Source organism: Camarhynchus parvulus, chromosome 5 (genome assembly GCF_901933205.1).
Source record: "Camarhynchus parvulus chromosome 5, STF_HiC, whole genome shotgun sequence".
In the NCBI taxonomy this organism is placed as follows: Eukaryota; Metazoa; Chordata; class Aves; order Passeriformes; family Thraupidae; genus Camarhynchus; species Camarhynchus parvulus.
In genome coordinates, this window is record NC_044575.1 from 14,336,718 (window position 1) to 14,357,356 (window position 20,639).

General features: G+C 45.7%; 1 protein-coding gene across 1 annotated transcript in view; it reads right to left on the reverse strand.

The window, feature by feature from the left end:
- SLC22A18 (solute carrier family 22 member 18) overlaps nucleotides 1–17,607 on the reverse strand; it is a 59,012-nt gene extending 41,405 nt beyond the window's left edge. Inside the window, exons 1-4 of the mRNA XM_030949349.1 lie at nucleotides 17,449–17,607; nucleotides 15,986–16,083; nucleotides 13,821–13,966; nucleotides 12,795–12,927 (exon numbers count right to left, since the gene is read on the reverse strand). Of these exons, the coding sequence (XP_030805209.1) occupies nucleotides 12,795–12,927; nucleotides 13,821–13,966; nucleotides 15,986–16,083; nucleotides 17,449–17,604 (533 nt within the window). The 5' untranslated portion in view covers nucleotides 17,605–17,607. The remainder of the gene's footprint in view (nucleotides 1–12,794; nucleotides 12,928–13,820; nucleotides 13,967–15,985; nucleotides 16,084–17,448) is intronic.
- Between the last annotated feature and the right edge of the window lie 3,032 nt (nucleotides 17,608–20,639).

A 20,639-nucleotide genomic window follows, 5' to 3' on the forward strand; every position in this document is an offset into this window, starting at 1 on the left:
CAGCTTGTCTCTGCACTCCCTTCTCCCTGCCCTCACAGGAACAGCTCCTGTCAAAGCAAGAAGCCTGCCCTAACTCAAAGCCCAGTGGCTCCACTCTCAATGCCTGTGAGACAAATATTGGCAGCAACCCCCAGTTTTGTGCCAAATCCCCAGATTTAGGGTTTGTTTTGAAGGGTACAACCACCATGTCAGGGAAAGCACCCCCATGCCCTTTATGAATGCTTGCAGAAGAAGCAGACTCCCTTTTCTCCCCTACAGGTCAGTTTTCAAGAACAGAAAACTAATCACACCTTAACTCTTTTGTCCGTAGATTTTCTTTCTAGCAGAATCACATTTGACAAAGAAAGGTCAGCCTGATCCCCATAAAATCACCCTGTCACAGACCCGTCATGCATTTCAGACAGCTTGCAAGGCTGACTAAACATTTACTTTTGGATGGCTCACTTCCAAAGTCCAGAAATAGATCCCAGTTCCCAGTAAAAGAGTGCCTGAGTGTGCCATCAGATGGCTTCACTGCCCTGCCAGAGCGTGCCATTTGCATGCCTGCGCTTTCCCCCTCACTGGGTGCCACCACTGAGCTCCCTGCACATCCCCCAGGGAGAGGTGAGGCCTTATCTCCCAGCTGGATTATTCCTGGTAGGTATTTGTCACTCCTTTTTCCATCATCTGACCTTGGGTCCTGTTAGGCTGAGGTAAGTGACTAATGCACAGGGCTCTGGATTGCTTTCCCAGTGGGCACCCAGCCTCTCACCAGCATAGCTGGAGAAGAACAAATAGCATTTGCTCACACTGGATGCTACAGTGTGAGCAAATTCAAGGAAGAGTTTGTGTTCTGAAAAAACCTTTAAACATTCAAGAGTTTGTGTTCTGAAAAAACCTTTAAACATTCAAGGAAGAGTTTGTGTTCTGAAAAAACCTTTAAACAATTCAGCTTCACTGCTATTCAGAGCAGTTTTGCACCTTGAATGTACTCTTGTAGCTATTGCAACCTTCTCCAAGAAATAAAAAAAAAATTTAAAAAGTACTAATCTGACAAAAGTACAGGGAAAACAATTATATAATCCTTCAAGGGCCAAGAGCCTCTGTCTGCAAAGTGCTTGCCACACAGCACCCAAGCAAAATCAAAATGATGCAACTTTTGTTAGGGTGTACAGATTACAATCAGGCAATTACACATCCCAGACCGTGTAATCACATGCAATGAGAACACACGTGGGCGTAGTGTGAGGTGTGAGCCTGGTGTCACCAACCACAGCCTCCTCCGGTTACCAAAAGGAGTCATTCAACAAATGCTTTAACAATTTCTTTTCTAAACATCACTAGATTCAGAAGGAGGCCTCTTTCTGTCATGAAAAGGAATTCCTGAAAGACTGGGAAACCACCAGGGCTGCACTGGAAAACATCAGCCGGAAGAATTGATCTATCATCTGTCTCATATCCAACTGCGTCCGGACAGTTGGAAAGGGAAGGGGGGAAAAACCCATCACATACAAGACAGAATCTGTTGTACAGCTTTCTATCAGAAAAAAACCTCTCCAAGCTTCTGTAGGAAGTAAGTTTAAACATCTGATGCATGAACATCCTCAGCTTTAATAACCATTACTGTCTTTCATCTCCCCTTTTTTAAAAGTCTCAGAACAGCATTTAAGACTCCGGCCTCCTGTAAGCATTGCTCAGATGCTCCCCAGATGGCTTTTCCAAGGGGATTTCTAATTATTCAGGGTCTTTTAAAGGCATATCCTGCAGGAACCTTTTAGGTTTCTGGGGCTTTCCTTCCTTCCTTCCTCTACAATTTCTTTACCCGGAGCTTGATTTAAAACCAAACTCAAAGGAAACACAATGACTTCAGTATGTCTCAGATCACACACCCTGGGGTAAAAGAGAATTGAACCAAATCCCATAAAAATGGTGCAGATTTCAAAGAGATTCACAGTGAAGTTTTGTAAAGATGTAATTAGACCAAAAGTTTTAGCTGAGGATATAATGGAATAAAGGAACATTTAGTGAGACTCAGAAAGTTAATATTGCATATAGACCACAACAGATTGGATATGTAATCCCCTCTCCTCAAAGAAAAATAAATTAAAGTCAAAGCAACAGTTGCTGTAATAGCAGCTAAACAAGGAAACCTCTGATTCTCAAAAATTCTCAGAGTTTTCAGATCCTGAACTACCTTAAATGGATTGGTCTTCCAAAAGTGCTGAATTCCTGTCCGCTGAAAATCCACTTTAGACATTGCCAAGTGGGAGATGAAGAAAATCATAGTAATTTCTGGAAAGGCTGGCAACTGCTTCTGCATAAGAGGGCAGCTGGAGAGCAGAGCCAAACCCCTTACATGATGATCAAGCAAAGCAAATAATTTCAATGAACATATAAGGCTTTTGTCTCTCTCATGCCATCCAAGCCATCTCCCAAGCAATAGCTAATAACAAGACATGCTACTCTTCCAAATCTGCTGCAGCATATCACCCCCCAAGTGGGATACAACCCCACAAGACGTTGTTTTGCCACCTGCAGATGATGACTGGGCAAACTGGGAGTGCTTCAGTGCATTCTATGGCACAGACACACTGCTGGCTCAACACACAGTGCACTAATGGACTGTCACCTTGGTGTCTGGCCCCTCAGATCCCACCATGAGCATTTCCCTCCTCTTGGATCAGCATCTTTGTTTGCCAGCAGTGCTTATGGTAATTTCCTGCACTGCTTGGCACAGCACAGGGCTCAGCACAATCAGTCAGGAGCTTGTGATCTGAGTGTTGAGGAGAACATTTGATAGAATCACAGAATGACTTGGGCTGGAAGAGGCCTTAAAGATCATCTATTTCCAAACCCTTGCCATGGGCAGGGGTATATCCTACTAGATCAGGTTGCTCAGAGCTCCATCCAACCTGGTCTTGAACACCTCCAGGGATGGAGCACCCACAACGCCTATGCCAGTGTCTCACCATTCTCACAGTAAAGAGTTTATTTCTAATATCTAATCTAAAGCCATTACTTCTTGTCCTGTCACTACATGTCCTAGTAAAAAGCCCCCCTCCATCTTTCTTATAGACCCCCTTTACGTAATGGAAGGTGCTTTAAGGTCTCCCCAGAGTTCTCTCTTTGCTAGGCTGAAAATCAACAAGTCTCTCAGATGTCTTCATAGCAGAGATGCTACAGCCCTTGTGGCCCTCCTCTGGATTCCTCCAATTCCTTCAACATCCTTCTTATGCTTGGGCCTCCAGAGCTGGATGCAGCGCTCCAGGTGCTCTTGAGAGTGGAGAAGAGGGGCAGAATCCCCTTCTCGCTCGCCACACTGCTCTTGATGCAGCCCAGGACACAGTGAGCCTTTTGGGCTGCAAGTGCACATTGCTGGGTCATGTTGAGCTTTGCCTTCTAGAGCAGAAGGTTCTTTCTCCCAGTTCCTGCTCTTGCCTTCTTGGCTCTGACTTGGGCAGTGTGGCTGGGGCACTTGCTAGTGAAGAACGAGGCAAAAACATCATCCATACCTCAGCCTTCTCCATATCCCATGGAACCAGCTCTTCCATTTCCTTCTGGAGACAGTCCACATTTTCCACCATCATCCTGCTATCAGCCATGTGCCTATAGAAGCTTTTCTTGTTGCTCTTGATGTCATTGGTCAGATTTAATTCTGTCAGGGCTTTTGTTTTCCTAACCTGATCCCTGGCTACTTAGATGATCTTTCTGTGTTCCTCCCAGGTTAACTGTCCTTGCATCTACATTCAGGCTTCCCTCAGACATCCTCTGTTTGAAATTTTCCAGGAGCTGCTTGTTCATCCTGACCACTTTGTTAGGATACATCTCTCCTAAGCTTGGAGGAGGTGATCCTTGAATATCAACCAACTTGCTTGGACCCCTCTTCCCTCCAGGGCTTTATCCCATGGCACTTTACCAAGCACATCCCTGAAGTGGCCAAAGTCTGTTCTCCTGAATCCAGGGCAGGCAGGTTGCTCTGCACCCTCCTTGCTGCCCTGAGGTTCTCAACTCCACCATTCCATGGTTACTGCAGCCAAGGCTGTCCCTGAGCTTCACCTTCCCCACCAGCCTTTCCTCTGCTGAGAACAAGGTCCAGCATAACACCTCTCCCCACTGGCTCCTGTATGCCTTGGAGCAGGAAGTTCTCTCCCTTCCTGCATTGCTTATGCCCAGATATGTTGTCCCTCCCAGGACCAGAGCTTCTGAACATGAGACCACTCCGATCTGAATAGAGGATGCCATTTGCTCTGTCTCCCTGGCTGGATGGCCTACAGCAGACCCAGACTATAATGTCACCTGTCCTGTCGTCCCTTTAGTCCTGACCCATAAATCCTTGGCGCTCTCTCCATCCATCCCCAGGCAGAGCTCCTGCAGTGGCTCCACACACTCCAGCTGCTCACTGATAGGACTCTGAGGAGCACCAAGAAGTTTCTGATGCTGGAAATACCTTCTCGCTTGGCTGCACTACCCCATGGTTTGTGAAGGAGACAAGCCCCAAAGAGTGAGTGCCAGGGGTAGCCTGGAGATGGCCATTCAGAAACTCCTTTGCCCTCTGGCCACATCCACTGCCCAGATGCTTGACACACCTTTGGCTCTGCTGGTGCGGCTGTGAGCAGGGCTTCATAAGGAGACCTCGAGCCAACAAAAGCCCTGGGTGGGGCTGTGGAAGCTGGTGTAGCTCATGAGAAGGTCACACCCATTCCATTTCGTTCTAAACATCCCATTCAAGCAGTCTGCCCTTCAGCCTGGCCCTCAAGTGAACTGGCACCTTGTGACAATGAAGTGTTGCATCTCTCCAGCCACCCAGCAGCAAGAAAAGCATCGGGAATGGCTTAAAAGCCAAGACCAAAGCCTTACAAAAGGGCTGCTTTTCCACCCATCCTTTACAGCAGGCACATTTCAGGCAGGAGAAAACCAGGAAAGCAGCAGCAGTAGGTATGCTGTCCCTTCTTCTCCTGTGGCAAATGAAGGTCTGTTTTTGAAACACTCCTTCCTTGTAGCCCAAGCCCCTTGGTGCCCTAATCTTACTGCCCCAGGTGACACAATACATCTAAAATCTGTCTCCTGCAGAGCTTCACTCCTCAAGTCCCTAACTCCAGGAGTCTTAACTCCTCCCAGTCCACCCTTCACATGCCACATCCGCACATTTCCGTTCATCCTGACCTTCCCTCCCTCCCTTGTCTGATAGTCCTTCCCACACAAGCACCACATCCTTCCTGCCCTGGCCTCGCCACAAAGCTGGGCTTGTTCACTGAAGCAGATCAGAATGAAACATAAGCATGACCCTTTGAATCAAAAGGATTAGGAGAAGTAAAGGAGAGGGCTGGCCGCTTGAATATGCACAAACACAAAGGGAGGAAGGTAGGGCCACCTCAGGTTGCCCTGGGGGTCCCTCTGCTAGGTCTTGCTGGGCTCAGCCTCTGGCACTCTTCCATGACAAAAAAAATCCCTAACCTGGCACTGACTCTTTACAAACAACTAAGAAAGAAAGGGGAAAAAAGCAAAAAGAGAAACAAGCCCCCAGAACTGGATGGTAATTGGGCTTACAAAGACTCTGCCTGCCCAGGGCACCAGGGGATGAAAAAGAGAATACATCCAGGAAAAGCAGGATGTATTCCCTCAAGGTAGTAGATATTTGCATGAGCATACCTTGTGATAGAAAAAGTCTGCATCCCAAAGGCTGTATGATCTAAATAGCAATATTGTAAATGTATTGGATGAGGGAAGGAAACACTATCTCATTGCCCTGTATTATGCATGAGAAACAGCAGTGCAGAGGGATGGGATAACTTACTCGCATCATGGGAAAATCACAGCAGAGCCAAGTCCCAAATCCCAATTCAGGGACTTAACCACAAGCCATTCTGTACCTTCTATTTTCTGTTAACAAAGAAAACAGTATTTTCCTGGATTTCAATCCCCAGTGATACTGCTGGATTTGCTGCACAGTCATGAAATAGTCCAGGAGTGGGAAGAGCAGATGAAGCTCTAGTGAGTCATGAGCAGACACTGCCTCATTGTGCATCCTGGGCTGTGAGGGTCATGTCCAGCCCTCCAACTCGACTTCTGCTAACAAGGCCAGACCCAAAATACCGTGTGCCTTTTCATAAAATTCCCATTTTGATTTCATTGTGGGTTTCTTGCCCCCACCTTTTACTTATTCCTTGGGACTGTTAAGCCAGGCTTAACAAGAAAAATCAGCCACCACCTCTGCACAGCCTAGAAGGGACCCAGTTAACAACAGACCAGGCAGGGCTCTGCACTGCACAGGCACCCAGGGCTTTCAAAGCATCAGGGGAGGGGAGCAGTGTTCAAACATCCATAACTGTTCAGCAGAGCTGACTCCACAAACACACACGCTTTTGATTGCAATCTGGCGACCACGCACACAGAGCAGGGTTTCACTCGCCCGCCGCCCCCTCACTTTCTGACTGCAGGCATGGGGTGCGAGGCAGGGCAGCCTCCCCTGTGCACAGGCATGATGAAAGCTGGAAAAGGCAGCAGGGAAATTTCCTTAGCTCCCCTGGAGATATCCTTGTCCCTCTGCCTTTTATTTTCTATCTGCCTGTTTGTTTGGATAACTGCTGTCAGCCCATGGAGGGAAACCAGGCAAATCCTGCCAGGAGTCCCTCTTCCCATGGCTCTGGTGCAAGTCAATTTCCAGCAGCCTCCAAACCCCAGCTCTCTGTAAGCAGCACAAGCTAGTCACAGGAGAAAGCTCTGGATACTTGTGTTATTTTTTGGGGGTTTTTTTGGTTGTTTTTTTTTTTTTTCCTAAAATGCATTTTCACCATGGTTACTTTGGGAAAATGAAGCAGCAAACCTCTAAAGGTAGAGATGCCTGGGAGGTAGGAGGGTGCTATGGGGAAAAGGGGCAGGTGGCCATCCCCTGTGAGCTGCCACAGACTCACTCACAGCCCTCCCAACACAATCCCTGCAGAAGGCTAAGTGGGAACGAGGATTTTGAAGGAAAATGGAGAGCACACCTGATAAGGCTGAGGAAGGGGCTGCCAACATCCCCCCATTAGCTCAACCCAAGCCTAGCCCTCCTTGAGGGCAGCCACAAGGCTCTCCGTCCCACCAGCTGCTGGCTCCTGCCATAAACCCCACTCTTCCTCCCTTGGGAAAGGGCCCCACCTACGGGTGAAGGACCAAGGAGGAGCTCTTGGCTCCATCATCACACCTCCCTCCCCTGGAGCTCAGGCCAGGGAGAGCACAGAAGAGCCAGGTTCACTGAGGATGGGCTAAGGGGGAACAGGGGCACCTTTGCAGTGACAGCACCATGTTCCAGTGGGTACACAGCAGAAAGCCAGGGCACCCGAAGTTAAAAATTGCTGGCCTAGATGTGGGAGGCAGGTTAGAGGTTTGCAGGAAGGAAGAGCTGGGGAAGAGCTCAGTGCAGACCTATCTGTTGTATGAATGCAGCATAGACAGAAAACTACTCAGAACTGCATCCTGGTGGCTTTTGGTAAGTTCACAATCCAGCATCAAACTCCAGGACCTCAGCCCCAGGTACTGTGTGCTGATGGCCAAAAATGTGTCCTGGGACTTGGGGGTCAAGCAAGAAAAAGCTTAGGAAGCAGACTGAGTTCCCTGAGCTGCTTCAGGACTGCCTCATGAGGAGGTAAAGGATGCTGTAGAACCACATGTGCCTCTCTGTCAACCACAGAGTCTGAACAGCAAGTTTAGGTGTAGTTGTCTCCCCTGCAGACATCTAAGATTAGATGAACTCCACCCAAAGTGCACTGAGGCATTTCTTAGGTTCAAGAATAGGTTAAACAAGTTATCAGAACTAGAAAATTCTGGTGCTGGGAATAGAGGACAGAAGTGCCCTGAACCAGGCTTCTGAACCAACAAGTTGTGGAAGGATAATATCCATGATCCTCTATCACAGAATTTACAGATAAACTTTGGGGCCATGTCTTCCAAATTAAGACAGCTGCCATGCAGAGTAAGTGATAAGAAAACACCCTTAGATTCTGTTTTGTTTTTTCAGAGAAGGCCACAGCTGAGGGCATCTGCACCTCTCCCAAGCCATCAGCTCCTTGACAAACAGCCCATTTCCTCTTCTGTCCCCACTCCTGCCAGGGCACCACAGAGCTCAACCAGCAGTGACAGACCATGGTGCAGATTATGGATGACTTTCCTGCTGGCAAGCAGACTCCACCTCCCTTTCTCCGAAGTGCCCTGACACAAAGGACAAAGCAACGCCTGTACAAGCGTCACCAGTCCTTGCTGCTTGGCTGAGCAGCATCATCCCAGGCAGAGAAACATCAGAGTTTTTGCTGGAAGGGAGCAGGAGCAGCTCCCAGAAGCAGAATGCCCTGCTTTGTCCCGAAATGGAGCACAACCCTTTCACCCTTTGCCGTGCTCCCACCCGCCTTCCCAGCTCCCAACCTTCAGTCCTTTCAACACCCACAGTTTTTCCACTCTGCAACGAAGCCATGAGAAATTCCCTGCCAGAGGACTTTGTTCAAATGGGTTTTTGAAAAAAAAAAAAAAAAAAAGGCAATTCCCTACTCCGGGCAAACAAGCTCCTTCTTTTCCCAATGAGGAAGAAAGATAATAGCAGAGCCAGGGGGAAAAAAATCCCAACAAACTATCCCCAAAGCCTGCTGTAATCAAAACAATAATTGCTCCAAGAGATTTAAGCCTACAGCTGAGTCACTAAAATGAAGAAACGTCTCCGTGTCCATAGAAAGCAAAGATATTTTCTGTTTTGTTTTTTTTTAATTATCCATGCCATGACCCTCACATCTTCCCATCCATGTTGTGTCTTTCATTTAATTTCCTTTCGGGAAGGGAAACGGAATCTTGTGAGCCCAAAAAGAAAGGCTTACAAACACTCTGGAGAGAGGATCAAATGAAATGCAATTGAAAAAATTGGGGAAATTTAGTGACTACAAGCAAATGGACTGGGATTATATCCAGTGCAGTGCAAAGGAAAAAAACAGGCCAAAACTAAGTTCACAGGAGTTGCAAAAGCAGGGGAAAAAGTCAAATAGAAAGAAACAACTTGGAGGGGAAGATGTGAGGGACATGGCATGCACTGGATATAATCCTGGTCCATTTGCTTGTAGTCACTAAATTTCCCAAATTTTAATTTTTTCCTCCAATTGCAATTCTTTTGATGGCATCTGCATTCCCGAGTGTTTGTAAGTCCTTCTTTTCTGTTTTGGCCTTCAGCAAGGATCAATTTGGGCAAGCTTTGGTGCATGTGCCTGCACTTGATGGCATATGGCCTGCCTTTGGATGGCTTTGACTTTGGGAAAGATTTTTTTTTTTTTAAGTATGCATGCCATGTCCCTCACATCTTCCCCTCCAAGTTGTTTCTTTCTTTTTGACTTTTCCCTGTGCTTTTGCAACTCCTGTGAACTTAGTTTTGGCCTGTTTTGGTCCTTTGCACTGCACCTGATATAATCCCAGTGCATTTACTTGTAGTCACTAAATTTCCCAATTTTTTTTTTTCTTCTCTAACCAATTCTTGATTATTGCAGCAGAGATTCTCTACAGCTTTGTTAGAAGGCAAGAAAATGGCAGCCAAATGTAATTAGTCATAGTCCCAGAAGAAAGGAGGAAATCTCTGTAATTAACTACCTAGACTCACCTTTCCACTTTTGAAAACTAATCCAGCTGCCTATTTCCACCTTTCACCCACAGGGCTGCCACAGAAGTCTGTTGCAAACACCAAATCACCTTCCTTTAGGGGTGCACTCACCTGCAGCAAGTGGTCCCACAACAGTTTTGCAGAAGCTGTACAGGGAGGGAGAACCTCTGCAGAGTGCAAACAGAACTCCTTTTCTTAGTCCCTTTTTGTGGATGAACTGTTAGGGAGTTTGCATTCCCCAAGAACCTGTGTAGCCCTCAGCTGAACTACAGGAGTTATTTTCAAGCTGAAGGTATTTTATATTCACAGTCCTGACCCAACCAATGAATTACCAGAAAACGCCAATTAAAAAAAAAACCCATGCAAACAGAAAAACACTTTCCAAATGGTTAATGGTTACAACTGCTTGTGTTAATAAATTGGCTTATACTTCATCCTCAGGTGGTGAAATTTGCCTGAGCAGCAAAGTTTTGGAAAATGGGGGAGAAATGCAGCACTTCAAAGAGAAGAAGAGGAAGGGCTGGAGCTGGCAGTTACAGTTTACCAGGAAAGGTCAGGATCTAACATCCAAAAAATCCTATGCAAATCAGAACAAGACATTCAACTTCCTCAGGGCTCCCATAATAAATAAGGGTTGACAAATATTATTCCAACAATGAAAACAATAACAGACCAGTTCTTTAGGTCAAATACATCAATGGTAAATACAATACAGAAGAATAACACCAAAATTACATCAGCTGAGGAACTGAGAGTGATTTCTACTCCCTCTCTTGTATACAAAGCACTGCTAACATATGAATAATGCTGTCAACAACACATGGGGAATGCTGGCCAGCTTTGTGGTGAGGGAAAGCAAAGAACACAGAGTGGACAGAAACCTCCAGCATTGCTCTTCCATGACACAGCAGAAATGCTTTTTTAATGGAAGGTGATTGGGTCATTCTTCTGGGAAAAAAAAAAATGGAAGTGATTATGCAGCTCCAAGTGCAGCTGGAGCCTTCCTGTACAAATGTGGGAAAGAGGGAGGGAGGATGAGCAGCCAGGCTGTGGGGCACAGCAGCAAGGCCGGGGAGCCTGGGGCATGTCCCTAGGGCAGCACCCGCTCCTTCCCCGGGCCGGGGCGGCAGGTACAGCCGGAGGGGATGGCGATGCTTGGGGCTGTTCGTGGCACAGAACTGTTGGCAGCTGAATTCCTGCTCTCCACCGGTACCAAAACACTTAAAGCCCGATTGATTGTTCCTCTAATCTTTGCACTGAAATCTGGCAGTGGAGCTAAGCACAGTGGGGTTTGGCTGCAGCAAACCTTGCTACCAAACCCCCAGAGCGGCTTCCTAAGCCTGAAGCTGCTGTTTATCTCACCCTATCAACCCTCTGTGCACATCAGGGTGCTGCCAGTACAGTACAGCTCGTCCCGTGCTAAGAGAAATTCCTGTTGTCCTTCCAGGAGGATGCAGAGATGCTCAGGGAGAAGAGCAGGTGCTGCTTTCCCCAGCCCTCCATGGGACTGCAGAGCAGCCCCGAGTGCCGGGCAGGAGCAGCGGGCTGAAGCTGCCCTCCACAGGACGTGAGGGAAACCAACCAGCCCTGCTCGGGAAAGCCAAGAGCTGCTAGCTCCTTTTCCACGGGCAGCTGTCTTTCTCCCCAAAATTATGTACAAGGTTCACCTTTCTCAGCGTTGTGCTGCAGACACAAAGTTTAAGGTCCAGAAGCTTTCAAAGTGAGCAAGTCTGGAAGCCTCCCGTTGTCTGACAGCACCTAACATGCAAAAGCTAGGCTGCCTTCTGGTCAATGTCCCTGACTAATTAAATGACACAGGAGATCCCCTCCCACTGTCTCTTTTCTATAAACCTGTGACTGATGCACGCACTGGAAAGTGAAACCCCATAAATTTTTGCTAGATAGCAATGCTGCTTCCATGTTGATGTTTAAATATGGACATATAACCAAAGCTAAGAACTGAGGTAACCTTTACTTTCAGTTAACACATAAAGGTCTACAATGACTGTATTTGGTTAAAAATAATACTTATTAAAACCAGCACTCAGCTAGCAACATCTATAAATACCTTTAAATGCTGATCAGTTAACATTATATATGTCTCAAATTTTAATTTTATGTAACCATGTAATAACTACAAAATGAGTCCTCCTGATCAGTTTTGTTCCACTTGGCCAACACTGCCAAGCTACAGCAGCCAACAGCTTTTAGGGCTGCTCCCTAAGGTTACAGCATTCTCCTCAACCCATGAAAGGATTTCACACACTAAATTGCATCACTGCAGTGCCTGAATGCACACTGGGATTCAGAGAGCAACACACAACATCCCACATCATAATCCACTGTGCCCCATGCAAAACACCCAGGAGACGCATGACCATACACAGTTCACAGAGCTTATGGCACTGGGACAAGGATGGGAGTGATTTTTACTCTCTGTCCTATGATGTAGAGTTATTTTTACCTGAATCTGCAGAGGCAAGCATCCATAGTAAAGAGAAGCAGAGCAAAACAAAAACCTGAATGTCCACCAGGGACTTTTTTCCCCCACCAGAGCAATGCTGGGGAATCCTACAAGGAGATTACAGCCACATGCACTTCACTGCCTGCAAAATTCTCTGACACACCATACCTTCTGAGCACTTATTCCTACTGCAAAATGTAAGATAAGGTGGCAGCCTGCTATGATGTGCCAGGCTGTGGAGAGTCAACATGGAATTGTCAGGTGGCTGCTTCATCTTGCTGTGACAGGGTTAGACCTCCTCGCTCTCTTCCCCCACTGTCCCAAGCTTGCCTTCCCCTTTTCCATAGTCTTGCCCTATACTGAGCAGAGACCGTTTTCTCCACAAGTTTCATGTTGCTCCTGATTTCCATTTCTCAGTTGTACAGTATAATTTCTTAAAAGCTCTTTCAGCACACTCAGCTCCAAAGACAAGACAATCAGCAGAAAGACAAAATCCACTTCTCAATCTAGTTTGTTTTTAAATGTACTTAAGTAGGCAGAAGGTGAGATTTTCAACAAGATCTCCTTGAAAACAGCGGGAGTATTCTTTGTAGCAGCATGGAAAGCAAAATGTTGAGTTCTGGTATGGTCCTCTACTGCCCCCAGGAGTAAGACAGCATCAAAAGCTCTAGGGCAGCAAAACATCCCTTAGCAGCTCCCACAGTGATTGCAACAAAATCGGTACCAAACAAGGGGGCCACTCACCCGAATTTGGTGGAGAGAACACCTCCCACAGCAGAGCCAGTAATGATGCCCACTCCAAAGCAAAAGCCCAGCTTCCCCAGAGCACCAGCACGTTGGGAAGGAGTGGTCACATCTGTAATAACCTTCTGAGCACCTGCACGGGGGAAAAATAGCCCTTAAAAGAACATTACCACAGGGTTTGAGCAGATGCCCCAGCAGTTCCCATGGTTTTATTGCTAAGCCATTAAGGGGGGTTTTTTTGGTGGCTTTTTTTTTTTTGGTTTGTTTGGTTTTTTTTACAATTAAAACTTTTCAGGGATGGTTTCTGGCCAGAGGCAATTTCCCCAGCTTTTAATTTTCATACTTTACATGGAAGAGAGCCCCCAAATAAGCACTGTCAATCTCCCCTGGGAGCCCCATAGTCCATCAGTTTTGAACACAACAGCCCAGCAGTCATGAGAAACAGAACCATTCAAACCACTCAAATAAACCCCTTCACAAGTGACAGGAAGCATTATCAACCTGATTCCTCTTGCATGAGGTATATGGACTTCTAGTAGCTGAAGTTTATGTCTTTCACATGAAAAATATAGGGAACATCAGCCAAAACAGAGCAGCTTGATGGGTAATGGAAAGTATTTTTGTAATAATGTTTAATTTTTACCAGTATGCTCATTTTACCAGGAGAAAGGGAAAAACTTTTGTGTAAAATATCCTGGTTGCAAGAAGGCAGCTGAAAAGTCTGGAGTAACACTGCTGCCAGCAAGTGACTTGCACCCATGATGGCCTGGATGGTCAAGGCCAAACAATTCCCTCAAGATTCCACAGGAAGATGGGCCTGGAACTCAGACTAATAAGCACTGCTTCCCACAGGCAGTACACTTGCTGCTTCATGTTCCCACCATTTCACCCCTGGGGACCATCACATGTTCCTCCTGCCTTCCTTCATGCTGCTGGACCTGCTGACTTCCCCTAAAACAAGCCAGAAGGGGGGGAATCAGGCAGGAAAAGCAATTTGGAAAGCTACTCATCCCTGACTGACCTCACCTGGTATCCCATGCATGAACACTCCTGGCAGCCTGGAGAGGAAGAGGAGGGGGATGTTGGTGGAGAGGGACAGGAGCAGGAAGAAGCAGCTTCCAGATGCACAGGAGAGAATTAAAGCTGCTCGGGCACCAAACTGATCTGCAAACCTGGTACAGAAATGGCACAAGGTTGTCAGTTTTCTATTTAGGTTTAAAAAAAAAGGAAAAGACTTCTCAAGTAGTAAATCAGTTTTGCTCCTATTTAAGGGGGAAAAAAACCACCACAACTAAAGACACTAACAAACAACCACAAACTCCCCAGGCCCCAAAACACAAACAGGCAAAACCCCAGGCAGATCAGGTTTTGACCCAGCTCCAAGTCTTTGCTGTAATTCAACTCCAAAAAGCTTAAAAAGCTTAAGTTGGACAAAGTCTGGGACCACCACACAATGGGTTCTGAGCAACAGGGGCTAAGATGACCATAAAACAGCCTTAAATAGAGTTTCTCATTATAATTCCTTCTTCCTTCCCTTTATTTAAACTGCATATTACAGTTAGCAGATGAATATTACCTTGCATAGCAATTAGTTGTGTTTACACTAAGAGGAACAACCCCCTAAAAATGCCAAGGTTGGTATACAAACAGAGCTAAGCTTAAGTAATTAAAAAGTTTTGTGTTGAGGGAGAGGTACAGGTCAAAACTTTGCTGTTTGTATGTAAGCCAGGGCAGTTTACATTTGCTGTTTGTAACCTAAAGACCACAAATCATTACATCGTTGATGTGGGGAGTGGGGATTTTTTTTGTTTTGTTGCTTAAAAGTAAACACAGTGCTTTATCTTTTCATGTCTGTTTAGGAGCATCAAGCAAGCACACGAAAAGCTGAGCTAAGAAACACATTCTTTCTTTTCCCCTTTCTTCCTCTTTTCTATTTAATCTGTCCCTACACTGACATCAAAGCAGACTTATGTCTAGAAAACTCCTTTTTATCTCAAACCTACGTTGCAAATTTTGGCTTCAATCTGGCAAAGGACACCTTGAGTCCCAGTCAGATTCTGGTTTGCCATTTTCCTTCCCTTCAGCAGTGACTCTGGATATTAGTGAATGACATGCAGGGAGGAGAACCAGATTTCAGATGGCACCAGATCTAGGATAGAAATACTACTCTGTTTGTGTATTAATAGGAAAACATTAAAAGTGGGCCCTTGACATCATCTTCATTCTTATAAATGCATTTTCTGCTAAGCAGTACTACAGAATCAAATGTTGCTGTTATTTATTGGAAAATGTGTCCAAGGGCTGAGATCAGATCCTCAAAGTGCCACACTCCATGTACCAGAGGATCCTGTAGAGCTCCCAATCTACATCAGCCAGAAAGTAAATTTCCTGCAGGTAAACTGAAGCAGCACACATCAGCTCCCTATCCATTTATTCATTTACTGATCAGTAGCAGGACCAAGGAGAGACGTTAGATTTTCTCGGTCCCATTTTAGTTTTCTGTCACTGAATTACATATATCTTTCAGGGTTTTATTTTTCCTGGTTTTTAGGAATGTATCCTCTCACCACTCAAAATTTTTAAGGGCTATTTGCATTTCATTAGGAACAGGAGAGTCTGTTCCACGGGGTAAAGAGGCAGAAAACCCAAGTATTTTCCACTCTTTTCTTATTTTGATAGCTTGAGTTTATAGATATTCTTAAAAGAGTCTTAGAAGTTCTTAAAGGTCTATGCAAGTCTAAATTTGTATTCAACATGGATGCAGATTCAGCTGATGAAATGACACCACCTTCACTTACTGTAATTGACAGCTCTACTTACCATCAATAAATGCCCTCCTTTTTTTTTTTGTTTCCCAGTCACAAGACATTTCTAAAGTTACACATGGCTATAAAACATTTTCAGAATTAAGCTGTTAGGACCTGGCCTCTGAGGACTCTGCTGGTTCAAGCCCATTCCCAGGATATTGTTACACTTAAATGTGTGTCATTAAAATGTAGCTAAGTTAATATAAAGGCTGCTTCTATGCTTCAGTATTTCTAATAATAGCATTTATTTTTCCCTTGCTCATTATGAAATCCTCAAACATTTCAACAGGACCACAAACCAGAATAAAATGATTTTTATGAAAGTGTAAAAACGCCTGCACTTTTTCAGCTATGTAAAGGGTCATGAGAATCATTCTCACTTACCTTCCAAAAATGTAACCTCCCACGAGCTGGAGGACACCAAAGATGGTCTGGAGATAGCCAAACCCCACTGAATCCAAACCTAGGCTCTTTGCCAAGTACTAAAAATGAAAAAAAAAACCCACAAAAAACAAATAAATGGAAAAGAAGCATGCTATATTTATGAATAAACATCTTAATACCTGTGTGGAAAAGATCACAGCTCTAAACAACCACTTCCTTCAGTTCCCCACCCCTACAGAGGAAATCTTCATTGGCCAGACACTGGCAGCTTAATAAAGACCAAATGTCTCTATCCCACACCCTGAAGGACAGGGACATGTGATCAAAACCATCCATTTTGCACCAGCTGGCACGTTTGTATCACCATTTACCTTTGCAGTTCAACACAGCTGAATGTATTCAGCAACTGCTAAGGGGGATAAGGGAAATTTTAAATGCCTTCCTGCCTCCAGACCCTGCACCTGGAACAGGCCATCCACCCTCTGGGAGATAAATATGGAAAAGTTCAGGAGCTGTTGTTTAATCAAGCAAGCCAGAATCAATGAAAGTACAACATGAGCAAACATTGCCTTTACTAGATGATACACCCACAGCCTGAGCTTGCAACCAACACAGATGCACACCTTGAAGAGCCAATGGGCAGTTATTTCTGATTCATGTTTTTGTTGTGTCATGCTTTTGTTTTGCCTAGAGGCGCAGGGAGACCTCATCTCTCTCTACAACTGCCTGAAAGGGATTGGTAGCCAGCTGGGGTCAGTCTCTGTTCACAAGTAACTAGCAATAGGACAAGAGGAAATGACCTCAAGTTGTGCCAGGGATGGTTTAGATTGGATATTGCAAAACATTTCTGCACTGAGAGGCTTGTCGAGCACTGGAACAGAGTGCCCAGGGAAGTGGTGGAATCACCATTGCTGAAGGTATCTCAAAAATGTCTAGCTGTGGCACTCAGGGACATGGTTTGGTGGTGGACTTGGCACTGTTAGGTTTCTCATTACACTCAATGACCTTAAGGGTCCTTTCAACCAAAAGTCCTCACTGATTCTAGAAAATCAGACAGAAGAGTCCAGAAAGTGAGAAGCAATGAATCCCACTGAGCTGGTTAATTAAACACTCAGAAAACCCCACCTTTGATCTGAAACCTCTACTTCCTGATAGCTGCTGGATGGGTCACTCTCACACTCCATGCCAGATGACACAAACTACATCAGCTTCACCTGGGGCCCTCAGGCCAGGAGAGGGCTCTGGGTGCTACTGCAGCCCAAGTAATAAATCAGCTTTTATGGCCTGGCTGTACCCTGGACAGAGACACAGCCCGCCTGTTTGGTAACAATACCAAGTATTCCTTTCAGTTTCAAGGACACCTTTCCTCTTTCCTGCTAAAAACTATCTTCTGGCTTTGCTGTAAAACCACAGAGCCCTGCATTGAAGGAAATGTGCTGTGGAGCAAGAGAGCCCATACTCACAGGCATGAGTCCCATCTGCATGAAGAGAAAGGTCAGGTCTAGGGCTGCAATCACGTAGGCAACACGGATCACTTGCCGCCTTTTGGCCTCTCCCAGGGTCTCATTGCTCATTCCTGAGGCTTCTTCCTCACCTGCAGAGCTGGTTTTTGCATTCATGGTGCTCACAGAATGGCTTGTTGCAGGACAGGCTGGGAAATGTCCCGGAGGCACTTGCTAGCTGCGAATGTGAAGCACAGATAAGGGGCACAAATTGTGTGCACAGTTCAAAGCTTAGTGTGAAAGGTGCTGAGCCAGCATGCCACAGATTTAATGTTGCTTTCTTTCTTTTTTCCTCTTCTTTTGGCTTGCTTGCTAGGCAGGATCAAAGGTAACCGTGCATCAATCCACGGATCTGGTTCTTCAGCCTTGTGGGCTCACTGCCCCAAGCGCCATCGCAACAAAAATCAGCTGGAGTGTCTCAGCAAAGTGAAAGTGAACATTGCCCCAAACAAGAGCATGTGACAAGCTCTTCAACTCTTTTAACTGCTTCACTTCCTTCACTTTTACTGCCCCTGGTGGCTCAGGAGAGATGACTGTTTTTATTCTTCACGAGAGGCACTTTGCTTTTATTTTTGGAGGTTCCAAGTGAAGCTTACAGCAGAATAGCTATTTCCAATTCCAGTAGGTTTATACAGATCCTGGAACAAAGACAACTCTTGCATGTAGTCAGAGCCCCCCTCATCACCTTTGCCTGAGCCATTTTCCCTCCTTTCCAGGTGCTGCAAATTTATAGTAATTCTGAGCTAGCAAACATTCACATGTGACTCCAATCAAACTACAGATTACCAGCCAATGTCAAAAACTTAAAAAAAGTATTAAATCCGCACAAATCATGAGGCTGACTGCCAACTGGGAAATGAAATAAATAAGGCTCTGGCCTTTGGGGGTTTTGTTGTTTGCTTGCTTGTTTACTTAGGGTTTTTATTTGTTTGTCTGCTTGCTTATTTGCTTGGGGGTTTGTTTTCTTACTCATTGAAGCCTGGAAGTCTGATTGAGGATTATCTTTCTTTTGAAGAGAAAAAGAAGGCAGAGATTCCAATGCTCTGACTTTGCAGAATTATAGGACTTTTAGAAGGAAGAGAACTGGAGAACTCATCCACCCTGCTGCTGGAACACCTCAGTTCAGCTGCGGCTTTTTCTAGGCAAGCTTTGAAAACCTCAAAGGAAAGAGATTTGCCCCTTCCCTAAGTATCTGGGAAAGAGTTTTTTTTACTGTCCAATCTGAATTTCTTGTGCTGCAGCTTGACCATGTCACCCAGTCCCTCTAACTTAGTAACACCTCAGCTTAGAAACAGTCTGGACTCACCATGAAGGCAGACACAGACACATCAACATAGAGACTTGCACAGATGCCTGCTGGCTTGGCTCTGGAGGGGTTGTCAGAGCTCCAGGATTCCAGCCAAGCCTAGGGAGAGTGACCTGTGAGATCTCTGGGCACACCTTTTTGTTCAACATGTCACCACCAAGCCCTGGGATTTGCTGAAGGCTGCCAGGCTCTATGTCCTGGCAAAGGAGGGGGGAGTCCAAAGGTTAAGTCTTTCATCAGGGTTGGGTACCATATCACTGGAGATTGCACAGAAACAACCCTGCACAAACTCAGAGCTTGAGTGAAAAAAGCACCTTTAAAAAATGACTTTCCTACAGCAATACCAGCACTCAAGCAGATCCAACTCACAAGACCCCAGAATTTGGATTTGTTACTGAGGAAAGATGATTACCCAGCACATATCCCAATGCAGCAAAGGATCAGTGCTCGACATTTGGTTCATCTCAGAGCAAAACAATGGATTTGCCTGCATTTTGAATGTCCTTCAGCACAGTACCAACATCATCACTCCCTGGCTTGAGCTGGATAGGCACAATGTACAAATTACCATTGAATAGAAGAGTCAAATTAATGACAGAATTCTGTTTATGGAGGTTTTGAGACAACCAAAAAGTGACTCATGCAAGCGCAATGTACAACTGTGCTTACAGGAAACCTTGCTGCCTTGGACTTGGAAAGCATCAATAATTTGACTGGTGAGTTTGTCTCAGCAGCAACTGAAAACAGATCCCAGCAAGGCGACCAGGGCAGCAAAGACTTGCAGATGCAGCCACTCTCCACCAGACAGGAGCCTCGTCCTGCCAGGGCATGCAGTGCAGACAGCTAGCCAGACACATGCTCTCCCTTGGATTTGGCTTCTTTTTACTGGCATTGACGAGGGAAGTGAAGTAAAAAACCACACAGTTTAATTTCCAGCCTCTGGGGCTAAAGGCACAGTTCTAAAAAGCAGGAAGCTAAACTTGGTGCCTGGTGTGGAGGTGTCCATGGAGAATAAGCTGTGATCATCAGTTCCTGTACCCCCCCACCCCTGGATGGTTCAGCACCCAAGACTGCTCCTTAGCATCCCGGATCAGGCTGTATGTAAGAAAATGCCCTGGGCCCAGTTTGGTGATCCTCTTCTAGCAGTCGTGTCCTTGGGCAGGATCATTTCTCTCCCCATCCCAGCACTTTGACCCACACAGCACAAAGGTGGCAGTTTTAAGCCATCTTTACAAGCCAATGGCCAGGTCATGTCCACGCTGCCCTGGCTCTAAGGATGGAGGGATGAGCTGTATGCTCCAAACCTGGCCAAGATGTTGGCAGCCTTAAACTATCTCAGTATCCTCTTGCAAGGTTTTTCTGCACAGGCACTTGGATTTTCCTGACTTTCAGCACCTGCTTTTTAGAATCTTGCCCCATGAATCAATCGGCCTAAGGGCTAAATGTGGCAGCAGGAGCACTGATGGAAATACAGCCACTGTGATTGCCACAAGACAAATTCTCCTCCTGCCCTGAGTGAGAAGTCTGACTGAAAATGTCTGCAGGAGCCTAACTATGGTAGAGATTAACCCTGTTCCCAGCTATGCTCCACTGAACACCACATTTGCAGCCATGCAGCTCAGGGCCAGCTCATTTATACCTGCAGTGATAATGCACCACTAATGACAGATGGCATAAGCTGGCACTGCACTTTTATCTCAAGGCTCCTTCTGGCTCAATTATAGACTACACCATGGGTAGCACTTGGTCACTGACAAGCTATCTTTGAAAAACCAAATTAATTTTAAAACTGGGGAGGAACAGGTTATGAAGAGGAAATGAGTTTTCTTGAGTAGGATAAATAAAC